The sequence below is a fragment of the Rhinopithecus roxellana genome, chromosome 2, assembly GCF_007565055.1.
Source record: "Rhinopithecus roxellana isolate Shanxi Qingling chromosome 2, ASM756505v1, whole genome shotgun sequence".
NCBI lineage: Eukaryota > Metazoa > Chordata > Mammalia > Primates > Cercopithecidae > Rhinopithecus > Rhinopithecus roxellana.
Genome location: NC_044550.1, coordinates 31,491,118 through 31,512,304, shown reverse-complemented (window position 1 = coordinate 31,512,304; position 21,187 = coordinate 31,491,118). Strand labels below are relative to the sequence as shown.

At 37.2% G+C, this 21,187-nt stretch overlaps 1 protein-coding gene across 1 annotated transcript in view; it reads right to left on the bottom strand.

Moving 5' to 3' along the window:
* Nucleotides 1-232: 232 nt before the first annotated feature.
* Nucleotides 233-21,187, bottom strand: part of MYOZ2 (myozenin 2) — a 53,666-nt gene continuing 32,711 nt past the window's right edge. Inside the window, exon 6 of the mRNA XM_010364862.2 lies at nt 233-2,058. Coding sequence (XP_010363164.1) covers nt 1,824-2,058 — 235 coding nt within the window. The 3' untranslated portion in view covers nt 233-1,823. The remainder of the gene's footprint in view (nt 2,059-21,187) is intronic.

Here is a 21,187-nt window from a genome sequence, read left to right as displayed (position 1 = left end):
TAGGATTTTTCTTTTTAAGTTATCTTTTATGATACTGGGGAGTACTGTTCTGTAGCTAACATACTTTATTGCTGTCCTCTACTTTCAGTGGTTGGCAGAATAGGGACAGTAATCATACAGTTTATATTTGGAAATGGTTGAAATAATGCAAAAGATTTCATTTTCATTAAAAATAATGACTCATTTCATGATATTAATAAAGAACTAAACCATTTCATCAAAATACATAATGAATATGCCTAATTTTTATTTTTTAAAGATTAAAATGAACAAAAAATGGCATAATGGGAGCCTCAATGATAATTTATCACAGATGCCAACATGATCATTTTAAAACAGGTAAACACCAAAACTTACAAATAAAATTAAGATATCTTAAGACATATTTAAAAATATACAAATTCTCTACAATAGTATGTATAAATATAATACTTTGTCATTGTTACTTTCTAGGGGTTATATTTTCATAAGCAAATTTTTAAAATTTTTCTACTTACAAGTCTAGACGATGATTAAAACAGTCACCGATTTCCACACTACAAACAGAGATTTGTTTTGTAAATATGTAATGTTGCAACTTGGTATTTTCATTACTATACACAGTCCTTCTTCCTATCTCCTAAACTTTATCTGATAGACAGTTTTCTATTGATGAGACATTTCCTCTCTGCTATAAACATCTATCACAGAACTCTTAACTGAATTGAAATGGGAGAAATTGATACTGATTTCTATAAGTTATATGTCATATACTTCCTTAATCATATTTTAAGATATAGCTATAACTATATTAGTTTAGTTTGAGTCTTCTATGTCAGTATATTACATATATTATGATAGATGTGTGCTACATTGCTTTCAGTTACTTTCATGCCCTTTGTTTTTGTTTGTGTCTTAAAGCATGTACTCCCCAGTTACTTGAGGATTTTAACAGAATTTAAAGATTTAGCAAAAAAAGCTGCCAATTCAAATTACTTACTCTTTCCTTCTCTCACATACATGTATGTATTTATATGTATATTAGTGTGTACTTTATTTGTTCTTACTCTTCTAAAAATGCACACATAAAGTTGAACATAATCAATGCACAGCATTGGAATTTGTGAAACTTGAATTTTGGGCACACCTTGGTCCTTAAAATTATAGTACTATGACGTGCCTTGAGTCATTGTCTCTCAGTATCCTTGACTTAATGCTAAATGAATATAATAACTGAATTGAACTTAGGAGACTATCATCCAGAATAATTACCTAATGATTCAAAACATTGAAAAGTGCAAAGCACTTTAGAATTCTAAGAGTGACTAATGAAAAGACTTCATCAAGACATATTATTTTCTCATGGTCACCAGAAAGGACACACCCAAGCCTTTTCTCCATCAATAACATTTGTACATCATCTTCCATAGCTTTCATCCCTTAGATGAAACTCTGAATAAGTCTTCATATCTCTCCCTGTATTTTAATTCTAGATTCCACTTGAAAAACTTACCCTGCAATAAATCATATAAAATGAGACAAAGGTGAAACTGTTTGTCAATTATTTTTCCAACTGAACTTTTGCAATAAAATGTCTAGATTCTTTAAACCAGGTGAAAACAAAATTATGAATGAAGACAAGTAAGTAATAAGTTTTTTAAAGTAAGATTTCTAAATGTTTATTAGTATTTGATCTGAGATTGAAATTGAATGTCACAAAAGGAAAATCACTAAATTGCTATTATTGCTACTAATGAAAAATGCAAGTGGCTTTGCCAGTAATTAAAATAGTAAAACAGCAACTTTTATATTCAGAGTTTTATGTGGCACATACAACTTTCTTTTCATAGGTCTTCTGATTCTGGTATGGTGGTATCATCTGTAGGTTCAGTTGTTATCACTATAGGAATATTCTCAGATATCCATCCCTTAGGAGTCCTATTAAAGGACCGTCTGCCAGAAAGGGGATTGACAAAGGACATAAACCTGGGATCTGTTAGCAATAGTAGCTCAAAATCTGGAACTTTAAATTTAACCATTTTTGATGCTTTTTCAAAACCTCCAAATGGGGTGGCAACTCTGTGGGAAATAAAAAAAGAAAACAGATCTTAATTAATATTCAAATTTATTTGTCAAAATAGAAAACAATTTCATGATTTTATGGGTTTGTTTAATTCATGATTTTATGGGCTTACTTACACTCTATGAATGATTGCCATTTTCTGACCTCTGAGGCAAGCATTTCTACTTTAAAGACCATGCTTTTATGAAAAACCAAACATTGATAACAAATTCTTTGACGTTCCTTTGTATATACTGTTAGTTTTGGACTAATCTATTCCCTGTACACTGAGTTCATTACAGACATGTCTTGCCTTTATACTTTTACCAACAATATTTCCCCTATTCAAGATATTTCTAGGTCAGGTGTGGTGGCTTACTTTGGGAGGCCGAGGCAGGAGGATCACCTGAGGTCAGGAGTTTGAGACCAGCCTGGCCAACATGGCAAAATCCTGTCTCTACTAAAAATACAAAAATTAGCTGGGCATGGTGGCAGGCAACTGAAATCCCAGCTACTCAGGAGGCTGAGGCAGGAGAATTACTTGAACCCAGGAGGCAGAGGTTGCAGTGAGCCAAGATCACGCCACTGCATTCCAGCCTGGGTGACAGAGTAAAACCTGTCTCAAAAAAAAAAAAAAAAAAAAAAAAGATATTCCCTTCTGGGTGCAGTGGCTCACACCTGTAATCCCAAGTACCTGGGATGCTGAAGCAGGAGAATCACTTGAGCCCAGGTGTTTGAGACCAGCCTGGATGACATAGCAAGACCTCGTCTCAGAAAAAAAGAAAGAAAGAAGGAAAAGAGAAGGGAAAGGAAAGGAAAGGAAAAAAAAAAAGGAAAGGGAAGGGGAGGGGAGGAGAGGGGAGGGAAGAGGGGAGAAGAGGAAAGAAAAGGAAAATAAAAGACAGGCAATTTCCTCCCTGACTTCTCCACTTATGAATGTCCTATAGCCTTGCAGTTCTAACTTTCTTCAAACTATCCCCGCCCACATTCTTAGCCACATTCCTGTAGCATCAATTGTTCTGTGTCAGTCATTTGCTACTAATGAAATGGTACTTTGTATTGAGCTTCTCCTTTTAAGAATATGGATTATCTGTTTGGGTTATCTGTGAATTCTAAACTCTTTTAGGGCAAGAAGTATGTCTGTTGCATCTTTCTACCTCAAAAACTTTAGCATTCTTCCATTTGTTTTCTGAATAAAGCCCAACTTCTTTATCTTGTCATTCAAGAGCCCATATAACTTTTTCTCTTTGTTTGATTTAAGCATTTGATTACTCATTCAGTGCCAGACACAGCTTCAAGTGAGCAGTATAATGAAAGTCTTAGTTCTTACATTCTAGTGAAAGAGAACCTAAACATAACTATATGCAAAAATATCTAATGGTGATAGCAGCTATGCATGAAGTTAAAATAGGGTGTTGTAATACTGAACAACTGAAATACTAAAACGTTACTTCAGATTGAATCACCAGGGAAGACTTCTCTGAAGAGGTGACATTTAAATAGCCATCTGAAGGACAGAAGTTAAACATGTACAATATAGCTAAAGTACATCAGCATTTCCAGTAGACAGGATAGCTAATGCCAAGAACCCTAAGGCAGAAATAATGTTGGCATGTTCAAGGAAACAAAGAAGGCTTATGTTCCTAGACTAGTGGGTGAGGGTAGGGCAGAGGGAAGAGGGGACAGAGATGTAAAGTTGTGTGGGACTTTTTCTAAATAAGGAATATGGATTTCCTTCTAAATGTGAAGGGCAACCATTGTAGGATGGTAAGCAGGAGATTATATAACCTAATTACATTTCATAAGGATCATTCTGGCTGCTATTGCTGTGTGAACAGATTATAAGAAGACAACAGTGCCAGTGGTTCACACCTGTAATCCTAGCACTTTGGGAGGCCAAGGCAAATGAATCACCTGAGGTCAGGAGTTCGAGATCAGCCTGACCAACATGGAGAAACCCATCTCTACTAAAAATACAAGAAAATGAGCTGAGCATGGTGACGCATTCCTGTAATCCCAGCTACTCGGGAGGCTGAGGCAGGAGAATCCCTTGAACCCAGGAGGTGGAGGTTTCAGTGAGCCGAGATCGTGCCATTGCACTCCAGCTTGGACAACAAGAGTGAAACTCAGTCTAAAAAAAAAAAAGAAAAAAAAACAAAAAACAACAACAACAACAAAAAGACAACAGTGGAAGGAGGGAAGCTATTGCAATAACTCAAGCAAGAAATGATGACTTGTATTTCATGTATTTTATGGAAAGATGGAAAGAAGTGGGTGGGTTCAGGATGTGCTTTACAGGTAGAGTCAAGAGGATTTGCTGATAAATTGGATTAAAACCATGAGGAAAATAGAAAAATAAACGAAAACTCCTATGTTTAGAGTTTTAGCAACTGGCTGGTGGAAGACAGAAAAGAACAGAGTTGGTGTGTGCATGGAAAACATGATTAGCCATCCCAGTGGAGAGGTCAGTCATGCAGGTTTTGCCCTATTCACTTTCACGCATCCTTTAACTGCTTGCTCTTTGCATTTATGCTGTGTTACCTCACTGCCTCTACTCATACTCTTTTTTTCCCTCTCTTTCTCTGCTTGGAGTACTCTAATTTACAACTATGTTTCTAAATCCCCTGTAATCCCTAATTCACATTTAACTTTCTTCTTGAAGCTTTCCCAATTTCCCACAGCCAGAAGTAAGCTTTCCACTCTGAAGTTTCCATGACTTCTATTTTCACCTCCCCTGTGATCCTATTTTATATGCAAGTGGCTTTCATTATATCCATTGGTATGTCTGCCTTTTTTCTTACCAGATTGTACTCTAAGAAGATTGGAATTCTCTTTGATGTATCTTTGTAATTCATTACAATATACTTACATAATGCATTGTACCATAGGACCTGGCAAGACTATATAGATTCTCTAATATTGTGAAGATTATTTAAAACATGGAAGAGATCTTATTTTCTTTGTAGCTCAATCACTCTGCTATCTTTCTTGACTACCTTAATTTCTGAGTGTTTTTTTTAAGAATTAATAAAAACATAAATATGGCCGGGCGCGGTGGCTCAAGCCTGTAATCCCAGCACTTTGGGAGGCCGAGACGGGCGGATCACGAAGTCAGGAGATCGAGACCATCCTGGCTAACACGGTGAAACCCCGTCTCTACTAAAAGATACAAAAAACTAGCCAGGCGACGTGGCGGGCGCCTGTAGTCCCAGCTACTTGGGAGGCTGAGGCAGGAGAATGGCGTGAACCCGGGAGGCGGAGCTTGCAGTGAGCTGAGATCCGGCCACAGTACTCCAGCCCGGGCGACAGAGCGAGACTCCGCCTCAAAAAAATAAATAAATAAATAAATAAATAAATATGTAGACTATGCTACAAATTTGATTCTGTTACTTTCATTTCAATTAAATTTTCCCTCCCCAGTAGATTTTAGTCTGTAAAAAGGAAAGTCATATTCAATTTCTTTTGTATATTTCCATTGCATCTGTTACAGTAAGGGTCCCCAACCCTCAGGCCGCAGACCAACCACCTATGGCCTGTTAGGAACCAGGCCACACAGCCGGAGGTGAGTGGAGAGTGAGTGAGCATTTCCACCTGAGCTCCACCTCCTGTCAGGTCAGCAGGGGCATTAGATTCTCATAGGAGTGCAAACCGTATTGTGAACTTTGCATGTGAGGGATGTAGGTTGCAGGTTCCTTATGAGAATCTAACTAATGCCTGATGATCTGAAGTGGAATAGTTTTATCCCAAAACCATCTCCCCCCTACCCCGCCACCCCTACACCACTTCCCCCATTCTCAGAAACATTGTCTTCCACGAACACATTGTCTTCCACGGAAACATTGTTTTCCACTGGTCCCTGGTGCCAAAAATGTTGCGGACCATTGTATTACAGTGTCATGCAAATTCCTTATTAGAAGTTGCCTTTTTGTGACTGAGAACTACTCTGTCCTTCCTGAAGTACCATGATACAGGTTGGGGATGCAGAAGGAGACTTAATTCACTATAAAGGCCTGTGTAAGAAGCACTCAGACTGCTGGAAGTAGAGAGTAAAGCAAACAATACTTCAAGCATCAGGCATTACATCCTTTATCCAACCAATTTGCTAGGAGTTAAAGATGTTTGTTGCTGACAATAGTTACCATAGACTGTGAGAACTGCAGGTGAACTGTGTCACATTTTGTTCCAAAATTATTTCAGTGTCATGAGAAATGTTTTCTGTTGCTTTTAACTTGCAATATAATTTGACACTTTCCTCTTTTAAAAAGTTTTTATTATGCACAGTGGAGAAAATAATCCCAAAAGCTTATGAATACTGTATTAGGTTAGGTCAGAAGCCTAAAACTTGAAATTTTGTATGTTGATTTGAAAATCTACTATCAAACTTCTAAAACAATAAAATCTTGTTTTATAATATTTACCGGATACTCTGTTCTTCAGTGTACTTTTTGAACCCTGCAATATTTACAGTTTTATTATAATAATACTTTCCTAAAATTCAGTTTATATAAATTAAATCAGATTCCAAATTTGCTAAATTTATGTTCTTTTTTTCATGTATGTAACTTATAGTTGTTCGTTCTCTTCTGTATGTATTAAGTTCTGGGCTCTTGGCCTGCAGAATGTTTACTACATATATACTCCTCAAAATACCCTTCAAATTCCACCTTTTCAGTACTATGCCATAGTTTTTGTAGTAAGTTAATGTGCCTCCATCACAGATATTTTATCCATCTAAGGAAACCAAATGGCTGTTTTGAATAGCCACTATTTTCCAGGAATATGCTGGAAGCAAGTAAATGGAAATGAAAGTCATGGTTTTTACTCTCAAAGAACTTTCAATCTATTGAGAAAATAATAAAATTTTATGTTATTTTTCATAAGAAAGGTATACTAAATTATGTAGAACAACTCTCCCAGAATGCACAGGGAACAGACAATGTGATTAAAAGTAAAATAAACTGGAATCCAGATGAGGATATTCAAGCTTCCAGCAGAAGAAAACAGAACATTATGATCACAATCATGAACCAAAGATATGGAAGACAACTCTCCTGAGTTGAAGGAAGAAGAGATTATAGAGGAAAAGGAGTTACCAAGTACTAGACAAAGTTAACAAGAAAAAAAAAAAAAAAGATGCTACCTGGACATTCTTTGTCAGAATTTTAATTTTTTTAATATAATGAGCCATACAGGGAGGGAAGCGGGAAGGAATGCATAAAAGGAACGAATATAAGGCTATCCATAATCTTTTCCAAAACATTGCATACCAAAAGATAGTATCGAATAGGTGTTGTGGAGAAAAGACTGTGACCAGGTAATTATTCATATACCAAGGTAAAAAATATATATGTATTATAGATATGCATGGACTCAGATTGGTGTTCCCTTCCTAAGAGAATTACTTGAAGACATATTCCAGATAACTTTTGGATAAATAACTCAAGAAGCATAATATAAAAAGTACTGGCAATGAGAATAAAAGCCACTTTAAAAATGTGGTCATAGGCCGGGCACAATGGCTCATGCCTATAATCCTAGCACTTTGGGAGGCCGAGGCGAGTGGATCACCTGAGGTCAGTAGTTCAAAACCAGCCTGGCCAACATAGTGAAACCCATCTCTACTAAAAAAAAATATAAAAATTAGCTGGGTGTGGGGACAGGAGCCTGTAATCCCAGCTACTCAGGGGGCTGAGGCAAGATGAATCGCTTGAACCCAGGAAGCAGAGGTTGCAGTGAGCTGAAATCGTGCCACCACACTCTAGCCTGGGTGACAAGAGCAAAACTCCATCTCAAAAAAAATATATGATCATGAAAATTAAATACCAATGCAAGCTGCTATTCTTGGAAAAGAATATCTAGTTTAAAATATTTATATGACAGAAAGGCAAATAGTAGTTTGCAGATTAAATTAACAAGTATTAGCTGGCAGGCAGGGGATGAGGGTAGAGTAGAGGGCATATTTCTCATCCTCCCATGCATAGGTGGGAATCAGAAGCTATTGCTTTGTTCTTGAATTTAATTATTAGGGATATCGTTCATATATACAATCTAACAAGAATGATGGGTAGAAGTTAAGACAGGATTTCTTCTCTCCAGATCACCACAGGCAATAAAAGTAAACAAGGTAGAATTTATAGAGCATTGAATAAAAAATAAAATAGAACAGTCTAAGAGATGGGATTCAGGAGTCAGACTAGCTATCCTGAAATACCACCTTGATCAAAGGTAAATTACTTGACATACACAGCACAGGTTTCCCCAATCATTATGTAAAATCCATTCACCTTTTAATATACATATTTAATGTGTGCCTACTATGTGCCAGCTACAGTTTTAGATGTTGCTATGATCTGAATGTCTCCCAACAATTATGTGTTGAAACTTAATCCTTACTGTGGTGGTATTAAGAGGTGGAGCCCTTTGGGAAATTACTGAGTCATGAGAGTGCTGCCCTCATGAATGGATTAGTGCCTTATAAAGAGGCTAGAAGGAACTAGCTTAAGCCTTTCTTTGCCCTTCTCCTGTCCATGATGTGAGAACACAGTGTTCACTTCTTTTGCCATGTGAGGACACAGCAAGAAGACCCTCACCAGACACCAAATGCTGGCATTTTTATCTTGGACTTCTCAAGCTCCAGAACTGTGAGGAAATAAATTTCTGTTCTTTATAAATTATCCAATCTAAGGTATTTTGTTACAGCAGCACAAACTAAGACTTACACTAAGATCATAATGTTGAATAAAACAGATAAAAGTTGCAGCTCTCTGTGGGTGCCTACCCTGTAGATAGGGACACTCACTTTTAGGAAAGGAATAGATAAATTCATAATATTATAAGGTAATGAAAAAAAGAGCTATGAAGAAAAATAAAGGAGAATGAGTAGATGAGAGTTTGTTCTATGTATCCGTATCACTGTTGAATTTTAGTCCAAGAGAAAGAGTACTATTTAAATAAATTTTCAGGAAGTGCTCTGTGAGATGACATTTTAACAAAACTCTGAAAGATGTAAAGGAATGATTTACTGAAAATCTGAGGAAAACATTTCAGGCCTAAGGAAACAAGCGCAAAGGCCTCAAGATGAGAAGGAGTCTATTATGTAAGAAACAGTAGAAGCCCAGTGTGGATACAGCCGGGTGAGCTTGAGGAAAACCATACAAGATGTAGCCGGAGACAGATAGGGGCCAGGACTGTGAGGTCTTCCAGGTCATGATAACAAGTTTGGATTGTATTTTATGTGTAACAGTTACAAAGTTTTTAGTTGGAAGGGGACATGACCTGATTTTCATTTCTAAATGCCTTCTTTCTGGCTGTTCTATGGAGAACAGCTTAAAGGAGGGCAAGAGTGAAAGCACCAAGTCCAACCTGAAAGTTTTTGCAGTAATCAAAATAAGAAATGATGGCAGTTTGTACTAGGATGAATGTAATTTGAAAATAGACCGAAGAGCCAGGCGCAGTGGCTCATGCCTGTAATCCCAACACTTTGGGAGGCCGAGGCAGGTGGATCACCTGAGGTCTGAAGTTTGAGACCAGCCTGACCAACATGACAAAACTCCGTTTCTACTAAAAATACAAAAATTAGCCAGACGAGATGGTGGATGCTTATGGTCCCACCTACTCGGGAGGCTGAGGCAGCAGAATCACTTGAATCCAGGAGACAGAGATTGCGGCGAGCTGAGATCGCACCATGGCACTCCAGCCTGGGTGATAGAGCGAGACTCTGTCTTAAATAAATAAATAAATAGACCTAATAGGATTTTGCTGATGGTATAGAGTATAAGGTGAAAATGGAATTAAGGATAGGTCCTAGATTGTTTATGTGAGCAACAAGGAATATAAATATGCAATTTACTGAGATGAGGCAGATTGGGAAAGGAGCCGATTTAGAGCTAGAGATCGAGTTTCATTTGACATGTTAATTTTTGTATGTTTGTTACCCATCCTATCGGTGATGTCCAGTGGCAGAGTGAAGCTCTGCCTTTTTCTGAAGATCATTCCTTCACATCTTTCAGAGTTTTGCTAAAATGTCATCTCACAGAGCACTTCCTGAAAATTTATTTAAATAGTACTCTTTCTCCTGGACTAAAATTCAACAGTGATATGAATACATAGAACAAACTCTCATCTACTCATTCTCCTTTATTTTTCTTCATAGCTCTTTTTTTCATTACCTTATAATATTATGAATTTATCTATTCCTTTCCTAAAAGCAGAAAAAGACTAGCTAGCCTGAAATTATCAGCACGTAGGTGACATTTAGAACCTCGGAACTGCATACCATCACAGCCCGGAATGGGTGTAAATAAAGAGAAGTTGGTGCCTAACATGGAGTTTGGAAAGGAAGGAGCCAGCAATGAAGACTGAGAAGGAAAAAGATCTGGGAAGTTTGATGATCAAAAAGCCAAGGAACAAAATTATTTCTTGGAAGGGGGAATGATCAACCATTTCACTACTGCTGTGAAGCTGAGGAAATTGATCACTGAGAATTCACCATTGGATGTGACAACATGGGGATTAGCTCTTTAAATGGAATGGTGGGATGCAGTCCTGATTAAAATGAATTTAAGAGAGAATGTGACATTAGGAAATAGAGACAATAAATATAGACAATCTTTGAGGACTTGTTACTGTCAAGAAAAAGCATAGAAATTTGAGGTAATTGGAAGGAGCCTGGGGAAAAAAGATTTTTATTAAAGATGAGAGGCATTTTAATGTTTGTATGCTGATAGGAATAACCCAATAGAAAGAAAAATAAATGATGCAGCAAGAGAAGGAATTATTGCAGGATAAACCCTAGAGTGGATGAGAGGGATTGGGAATCAGTATGCAATTAGAGGGGCTGACTTTAGGAACAAGGCAGGCAACTCATCAGCTCTTTTAAGAGAAAAGGCAGACTGTGTGGGTCCGAATGCACTCAACTGGCAAATTTGATAATGAGAAGGTAAGGTAGGTCTCTTCCAATTTGCTTCCACTTTCTTTTGAAAAATAAAAAGTGATCCCATCGGTTGACAGTGAGAAGTAGGGTGAGGTATAGGATGTTTGTTGACGGGAGAGAAAGTGTGAATTGTCTTCTAGGAGGTTGACAAACTGAATTTGCTAGATAATGTTGTTGGATTGTCTGGCAGTGCTGAGATTTGTGGCAATCACTTTAAGGGGAGACAGCAAAACTATGTGTTTTTATTCAGCCACATTCAGCTGCTTAAATATGAGTGCAAAGTAGATGGATTCTGGACTTAATCAGAATTGGAACTTTAGCAGTTGGGTACAACATTTGGAGAGAGACGAGAGGAAGATGAGATGTGTGTAAAATGGAATGATCATAATGGCGAACTACAAAATCCGTCTAGGTAGAAATTGTGAGCAAAGGGATTGATGTAATTTAAAAAATGGCATCATTTTGGTATGTGTAACTGAAGCATTATTGAAATAAAGAACAAATTTTTTTGTTTTTTTTTTTGAGACAGTCTCACTCTTGTCACCAGACTGGAGTGCAGTGGCATGATCGCGGCTCACTGCAACCTCTGTCTCCCGGTACTCAGTGTGTGGTCACAGTTAGCAGCACTGGCTTCATCTGGGAACTGGTTAGAGCTACAGAATCTTAGACACAACCTAAACTTACTAAACCTAACTTACACAACCTAAACTTACTAAAATGGCGTCTGCACTTTGACAAGAGCTCAAGGTAATTCCCATACTGATAGAGTTTGAAAAGTACTTAAAACCGTGCCTGATACATAGTACCCACTCAGTAAAGTAGCTTTCATCATTACTATGCCTTATGAAGTTTAATAATCACAAAGTACCTGAATGATAATCTAAGTTCTTAAAGTTCTTTTTCAAATTAATCTCTCTTACAAACTAGATGATTCAAGATCTCACATTTTGTTATCTGGTTTAGTAACTGAGGAGTCTCTATGACTCAAATTTGATTCAGTACAAAAGAACACTTCTTATCCCAGATGTTCAAGATGATATTTTATCATTTTAAAATCTTGCCATTGTATATCAATAGTTTGTTCAGGGCCAGGCACGGTGGCTCACGCCTGTAATCCCAGTACTTTTGGAGGCCGAGGTGGGCAGATCACCCAAGGTAGGGAGCTTGAGACCAGCTTGGCCAACATGGTGAAACCCTGTCTATACTAAAAATACAAACAATTAGCTGGGTGTGGTGGCAGGCGCCTGTAATCCCAGCTACTCCGGAGGCTGAAGCAGGAGAATCATTTGAATCCAGGAGGTGGAGGTTGCAGTGAGCCAAGATTGTGCCACTGCACTCCAGCCTGAGCGACAAGAGTGAGACTCTGTCTTAAAAAAAAAAAAAAAAGTTTGTTCAATGGTTGATTCACCCATTTATTCATGCAACAAATTACTGATTTCTTAGCACGTCTAGATACAATGCTGCATGCTAGGGAATCAAACACGAAAAAATTGTAGATCTTAACCTCAATGAACTCAAAGATGGTGAAACAGGAGGAAAAATACAACATGGAATAAGCTAGTTACTCTTAGTTACTCTAAGAGAAGAATGTCCTGAGTGCAGAGGAGCCTAGGGTAAAAAACACCTTAGCCTACCTGACGGGTCAGAGCACACTGCTTCACTTTTGAGCTCAAGATCCAGACCAGCTACCTAATTTTTAGAACCCAGTGCAAAATGAAAACACAATGCCCCTTGTTCAGAAATTATTAAGAATTTGAAGAAAGAAACAGCAGAGCATCAAACCAAACATGGCCCTTTGAGATAAATCAACGTGGGGCCCCGTGCAATTGCATAGGTCACATAACCATTACTTGGATTTTTTTTTTTTTTTTTTTTTTTTTTTTTTTTTTGAGATGGAGCCTCACTCTGTCACCCAGGCTGGAGTGCAGTGGGACAATCTCGACTCACAGCAACCTCTGTCTCCTGGGTTCAAATGAGTCTCCTGCCTCAGCCTCCCAAGTAGCTGGGATTACAGATGCCTGGCTAATTTTTGTATTTTTAGTAGAAACAGAGTTTCACCATGTTGGCCAGAGTGGTCTCGAACTCCTAACACCACCTGCCCCAGCCTCCCAAAGTGCTGGGATTATAGGTGTGACCCACTGTACCTGGCCCATTATTTGGATTTTAAGAATGAATAGTTATCCATTAGATGCAAGAGACTGCAACTGAACATTTCTAGATTTAAGCAAAAATTGATCAATTAATCTTGTATTTATTTATTCCAGAAATGAATTTATTCAGTTATTTTGTTTTCTGAATTACATCAAAGAAGATACATCCCTCTGCACTAAAATACCATATTTGGGTTGGCATTTAGTGGATTGCTTTTCCCCTTTTTATCCAGTTCTATTTTGTTTTTTTCCTGCAAATTTGTAGGTCATTTTCTTCTCATAAATGAAAACATTTCCTTCCGTTTTATCACCCACCTCCCATCTCCTACCACAGATACAGTGAAGAGCTGCTGTTTGGAAAGCAGTTTTCTTTGGCACCACTGAGGCTACATCCTGTTTGTTTGAATTTCATTGCCCTCAACACACAAATTAAAAGAGAGTACATTAACAGAGATGTTAAGTTTTCAAAGTAAGAGACTACTCATAAGATTTTTAAGATCCCTGAAAATAGTTTCAAGTTTAAGTCAAAGTTAGTGAAGCAAACATTTCCAATGAAAGATTTAAAATAGTCTACTGAAAACTACCTGTGCATCTACCTACCCAATTCCCATATCACAGAAATTCTTTAAACCTAGGTCTGACTTAAAATGATTTTTCTATTTTGTCATCTATGTAGTGAAAAATAAGCCTGTTTCATTCAGATTCACAGTTAATAGATACTTTCTTGTTTATTTTGATGGGTCAGCGATGGATTACATTTGTGAAAATTAATAGTACTGGATATATAATACATCTATAATAATTGCTAATTATTCTATAAGGTAAAGTAGGTAAAATGATTGTATAAAAGTTAAAATAAATGATTCTACTAAATAGCTAATGAATGTACTATATTTAAAGGTACTTAATCATATCATTATATAATTTATTTTGCAGATGAAGAAATTAAGATAAGAGGTTAAGTGACATACCCGAGGTCATACAACTTTTTGAAGCAGAACTGGGAATCGGGAACTGCCTTCGCAAAATTATAACAGTGAAAGAGATCTTACCTGACTCCATCTTGCTTCTAACCTCCAAGCTGTTCCTCGTCCATTCCTGGGAATAGGCCAAACTAACTTTGGGAGAAACTTATGGTTTAACTCTGAAACAGTGACAGTAACAGCCCTTTCCCAAAACAAATCCCCTTCCTACCTGGGGACTAGATTGCTCTTGCAGAACTAACAAATCAGCCACAAGATCAGAATTTATGGCTTAGGAGTCTTGCAGCTGGAGACTGCAAGATTCTGACCCTCCCCAAATTGCTCCTTGGGGGTAACATCACTACGGTAAAACGCTAGAACAGTGCTTGAGATATTTTGTAAACCCTGTACTCGATGTCGATGGATCAGCTGGCACCACTCAGATCAATAAACTGGCTCATCTGGTCTTGTGGCCCCCAGGAATTGATTCAGCCTGAGAGGACAGCTTCGGCTCACTATGATTTCATCTCCCACCTGACCAATCAGCACTCCTGACTCAATATCCCCACTACCGACCAAAGTTTCCTTAAAAAGCCTGATCCCCAGGGAGACTGGTTTCAGTAATAATAAAACTCTGGTCTCCCATCATGCAGCCAGCTCTGTGTGAATTAAACTCTATTGCAATTCTCCTGTCTTGATAAATCAGCTCTGTCTAGGCAGGGGGAAAGGAGAACACTTTGCGAGTTTACAAGCCTCCTTGCTCCTGGTTTACTTTTTCTCATGGGTTTAATATAATATTTGAATGTAACATAAAATTTGAATACACTCAGAGGCACTACAAAAATTCAAAGTTGAATTAAACTCTAGGTCATTTTGAAAATGTGATTAGACTTAGGAGCCAATTTTCATCCAATCATTATCATTGCTGAATGTCATTTGACTGTATCTTACCTCTCTAGGCTTTATCAGCAATATCTAATAAATATGTATCATAATGTAAACTACCACACTGTTATTTTACTCTTTGCAAGGACTTTGGAAATAAATGGAAATTGCTTGCTTCTTTCTCTTTGTCTCTTTCTTCTTCTTTTTTTTTTTTTTGAGACGGAGTCTCGCTCTGCCGCCCAGGCTGGAGTGCTGTGGCCGGATCTCAGCTCACTGCAAGCTCCGCCTCCCGGGTTCACGCCATTCTCCTGCCTCAGCCTCCGGAGTAGCTGGGACTACAGGCGTCCGCCACCTCGCCCGGCTAGTTTTTTGTATTTTAGTAGAGACGGGGTTTCACCGTGTTAGCCAGGATGGTCTCGATCTCCTGACCTCGTGATCCACCTGTCTCGGCCTCCCAAAGTGCTGGGATTACAGGCTTGAGCCACCGCGCCCGGCCTGTTTTTTTTTATTTTGTGTGTATGTGTGTGTGTGTGTGTTTAAAAAATATGAAAAATAGATATATCAGAATAAAGTCTTCATGTAATATTATGTTAAATTATTTAATAATCAGTTTAATAATCGGAAAATAAAATATGTTATTAACAATATATATGTATAATAGTTGTATGACCAATTAAATCTTTGGCCAAATGGCTTTCTTATAATTTTGAGTGGTTTGATAAAATAAAATCATGTTAACCTACAACAGGGAAAATAATAAATTGAAAATAATAACTTGAAAATTATTTTATACCTGAAAATCATTTTAGCCTCTATTTTAAATGACTAGATTTTGTTCTGGACTAATTCAAAGAATGGCTTTTGTCACATTTAGTTTATAAAGACCCAGATACCTATTGAGATTATTTTGCCTATGTGATTTTTTTGAAATAAAAATTTTATTGAAGTGTAAGTACAAAAAGTGCACAAATCATAAGGTAAAAGTTAATTAATACTATTTATTTTCTAATTATTGCTAGTATATAAAAATAACTGTTAATTATGACCTTTTATTCTGTGCTCTCCCTAAATTCACTTATTAATCCTAATGATTTACTGGTAGCTTCTCTTAAATTTTCTATTGACATAATCATGTCATTTGTGAATAATGACATCTTTATTTTTCTTTTCCTATACTTACCCATTTTATTTATTATTCTTGTATTATTGTTTGGCAGGGGTAAACAGCATCTTTCTCTGAAAATGTTTATGTAAGTATGTTTTAACTTTTACCTTTAAATAATATTTTCACTGGATATAGAACTACAGGTCAGCTGTTATTTATTTCATTATTTTAAAAGTGTTAATCTACTCTCTCCCATCATTTCAGTTGGAAAATCAACTGTCTTATTTTTACTCATTTTAAGATAATGTGTCTATTATTCCTTTGCTTTAAGATTTTCTTAATTGTCTTTATTTTACAATCACGTGCCTTTTGTGTGGTTTACTTTGCATTTACTCTTCTTGGGTGGTGTAGTGCTTCTTGAACTTGAAGCTTGATGTCTTTTGTCAACTTTGAAAAAATCCTATGCTATTAATTCTTTCAATATTGCTTCTCTCTCTCATTCCCTTCTGAGGTTCCAACGACACACATATATTGGCATTTTTATTACTGATCCAAGTATATCTTCTGCTGTTTTTCTGCTTCTTAAATCCTATTTTCTCCATGTTGCAGCTTGAACACTTTCTGCCTCAATTTGGCAATTCTCTCTTCAGCTATGTCTAATCTGCTATTAATTCCATTTATGGACTTTTAAAAACGTTTCTATTATTTAACATAACACAAGTACAGAAAACTTAAGAAAGTATATATAATGTCTATGCAATGAATAATCTTGGAAAGGACTACGCATATCAAGAGCTACTCCAGAGCTCTCTCCATGGTCCCTGCCCAATCACAATACCCTCTAGCCCCTAGAGGTAGTCAATATTTTGACTTTTATAGTAATATAAGCTTATGAATTTTTTTTTAACATGAGGGCATTATACTAAGTGAAATAAGCCAGCCACAAAAAACAGATACCATAGGATTCTATTTATACAAGGCCCTTAAAGTGGTAAAAATCATAGAGACAGAAAGTAGAATTGTGGTTGTCAGGAATTGATGGTGGCAGAGAAGGAATGGGGAGTTATTGTTTAATGGGTACTGAGTTTCAGTTTTACCAGATGAAGAGTTATGGAGAGGATGACGGTGATGGTGGCATGTTGTTATGAAGTATTGTACTGAATACCACTGAACTGTATGCTTAAAGTGATTAAGATAGTTAATTTTATGTTATGTGTGTATCACCACCACCATGACAACAACAACAAAAAATATTTTTTAAAAAACCTATAGGGTGATTTAAGTCTTTAAGTGGTGTCATCTTCTTTCTAGAAGGGATTCATTTTTGTCAGAGCAGGCAGTTTGATTTAGGGGAGATAGCCTTTATCCAATCTAAGATTTTGTTGATTGAGAGCAATATTTAGTTTTATGAAGGCTGATGTATTACTTGTTCACGTTTATTCCAATGGTATAGCCCTTTAGGACTCCCAGCTGAAAGTATGGAGTATTTACCAAGAGCCCTCCTCCTTGGAAGACCCTATACTCCTATTTGGTCTTCCCAGACTTGGGCTGCCAAAAGGTTTACTCAGCTTTTTAGACTTTTAACGTTGCTGATGAATCAACAAGTGCCTCAAGGAGAAAAGTGGTACCACATGTTGGGTTAAAATATCGAAATTTCCCTCATCTCCAGAACCTTGGCCCTCAAGTACTCACTTCCTTGGTAGCTTTTAAACCATTTTTAAAACTCCTTTTTAAAACCAGTTTTTCTGGTTATTTTTATGAAGTTGTTCTAATATAAAGTAGTCTGCCATAGCTGGATGTGAAAATCTTACCTATGTAATTCCTTTGGGCTTATTCATTTAGCAAGCATTTAAGCCAAAGATATAATTACAGGCATACTTTGGAGATATTGTAGGTTTGGTTCCAGACTACTGCAAGAGAGTATCACAATAGAGGAAGTCGCATGAAATTTTTTATTTCCCAGCGTATATAAAAGTTATGTTTACACTGTATTGTAGTCCATTAAGTATCTAATATCATTGTGTCCTTAAGAACAATATGTCTAAGAAACAAAGTACATACCTTAATTTCAAATACTTTACTGCTAATAAATGCTAATGGTCATCTGAGCCTTCAGTAAGTTGAAATTTTTTGCTGGTGGAGTGTTTGCCTTATTGTTGATAGCTGCCAACTGATCAGGGTGGTGATTGCTGAATGTTGGATTGATTGTGGCAATTTATTAAAATAAGACAACAATGATGTTTGCTGCATCAATTGATTCTTCCTTTCATGAAAAATTTCTTTGTAGCATATGATACTGTTTGGTAGCATTTTACCCACAGTAGAACTTATTTCAAAATTGGAGTCAATCTTCTCCAATCCTGCTACTGCCTTATCAACTAAGTTTAGGGAATATTCTCAATATTTTGTTGTCATGTCAACAATATTCACAGCATCTCCAGCAGGGGTAGATACCATCTCAAAAAACCACTTTCTTGGCTTATTCATAAGAAGCAACTCCTGATTTGCTCAGGTGTTGTTTGTTTTGTTGTTGTTGTTTGTTTGTTTGTTTGTTTGTAATGATATTGCAGCAATTCAGTCACATCTTTACACTCCACTTCTAACTTTAGTTGTCTTACTATTACCACCAGATCTGTATTTACTTCCTCCATTGAAGTCTTGAACCCCTTTAAGTCAACCATGATTTTAAGGTTGGAATTAACTTTTTCCAAACTCCCATTAATGTTAATATTTTGCCTTCCTTCCATGGTCACAAATAATCTTCATGGCGTCTAGAATGGAAGTTCTTTTCAGAAGGTTTCCAATTTACTTTGCCCAGATCAATCAGAGGAATTCCTTTCTATAGCAGCTATAGCCTTATGAAATGTGTTTCTTAAATACTAAGGCTTGACAGTCAAAATTACTCCTTGATCCATGGGCTACCAAATGAATGTCATGTCAACAGGCATAAAAAACATTAGGCCAGGCACAGTGGCTCAGGCCTATAATCCCAGCACTTTGGGAGATTGAGGTGGGTGGATCATGAGGTCAGGAGATTGAGACCATCCTGGCTAACATGGTGAAACCCCGTCTTTACTAAAAATACAAAAAATTAGCCGAGCGTGGTGGCGGGCGCCTGTAGTCCCAGCTACTCAGGAGCCTGAGGCAGGAGAATGGCATGAACCTGGGAGGCGGAGCTTCCAGTGAGCCAAGATCGTGCCACTGCACTCCAGCCTGGGCAACAGAGTGAGACTCCATCTCAAAAAAAAACAAAAAAAAAAAAACAAAAAAAAACATTAATCTCCTTGTACATTACCATCAGAGCTCTTGGGTGACCAGGTTCATTGTCAATAAACAGTAATAAATTGAAAAGAATATTGTTTTCTGAACAATAGGTCTCAACAGTAGGCTTAAAATATTCAGTAAGCCATGCGGCAAACAGATGTGCTGTCATTTAGGCTTTGTTGTTCCATTTATAAAGCACAGACAGAGATTTAGCATGATTCTTAAGGGCCCTGGAATTTTTAGAATGGTAAATGAACATTGGCTTCAACTCAACTCAAATTCACCAGCTACATTAGTTTCCAGCGAGAGAGTTAGCTTGTTCTTTGAAGCTTTGAAGCCAAGCATTGACTTTTCTCTAGCTATGGAAGTCATAGATGTTATCTCCTTCCAATAGAAGGTTGTTTCATCTACATTAAAAATCTGTTATTTAGTGTAGCCACTTTCATCAATGATCTTAGCTAGATCTTCTGGATAACTTGCTGCAGCTTCTACATCTGCACTTACTGCTTCACCTTGCACTAGAAAAGTTAAGAAGATGGCTTCTTTCCTCAGCCTTCATGAACCAACCACTACTAGCTTCCAGCTTTTCTTCTGCAACTCCCTTGCCTCTCTTAGTCTTCATAAAGTTGAAGAAACTTATGGCCTTGCTCTGGATTGCGTTTTGGCTAAATTATGGAAACGTCGTTCCTGGTTTGATCTTCCATCCAGACTACTCAAACTTTCTTGATATCAGTAATAAGGCTGTTTTACTATCTTATCATTCATGTGTTCACTGGAGTAACACTCATCATTTTCTTCCTGAATTTTTCCTTTGCATTCACACCTTGGCTAACTGGCACAAGAGGCCTAGCTTTCAGCTTATCTCTGCTTTTGACATGTCTTCCTCACTAAGTTTAATCATTTCTAGCTTTTGATTTAAAATGAGAGACTTGTGACTCTTCCTTTCACTTGAACACTTAGAGGCTATTGTAGGGTTATTAATTGGCTTAATTTCAATATTGTTGTGTCTCAGGGAATAGAGAGGCCCAGGAAAGGGAGAGAAATGGGGGAGCGACTGGTGATTGAAGCACTCAGAACACACACCACATGTATTGATTAAGTTTGCCTTTTTACATGGGTATGGTTCATGATACCCCAAAACAGTTACAATAGTGACATCAAAGATTGTTGATCACAGGTCACCATAATAGATATAATAATAATGAAACTGGAATATTGTGAGAATTACCAAAGTGAGCACATGATGTTGGAAAAATGGCATCAATAGACTTGCTTGACACAGGGTTGCCACAAACCTTCAATTTGTGAGAAAATGCAATATCTGCAGAGAAGGATAAAGTGAAGCGCAATAAAACGAAGTATGCCTGTACACTGTTTAGTTGTTTTTTAAGTGGACTTCTAAAGCAATGCATGTACTAGACAATGTCTTAAACTTTGTGTATCCCTATGCATATACTTTTTTTTTTTTTGAGACAGGGTCTCACTCCCATTGCCCAGGTGGGAGTACAGTGGTGTGATTATAGCTCATTGCAGCCTCAACGTCCTGGGCGCAAACGACCCTCTCACCTCACTTTTTGAGTTCTCACTATGTTGTGCAGGCTGGTTTCAAACTCCTGGGCTCAGCTCACCTTGGCTTCTCAAAGTGCTGGGATTATAGGCATGAGCCACCGCACATGGCCTACATACGCTTCAAGGTCAGAAAAGACCTTACAGTTACCTGTTTGGGCTGTCTATGTGTCACATCATGTTTTTGTTTCATCTGTTAATGTTATTTAATGATAATAGGAAGTCTAAGAATATACTGTCATGTTGGAAGAACTTAATTCCTAAGTTTTTATTTCTATGTTG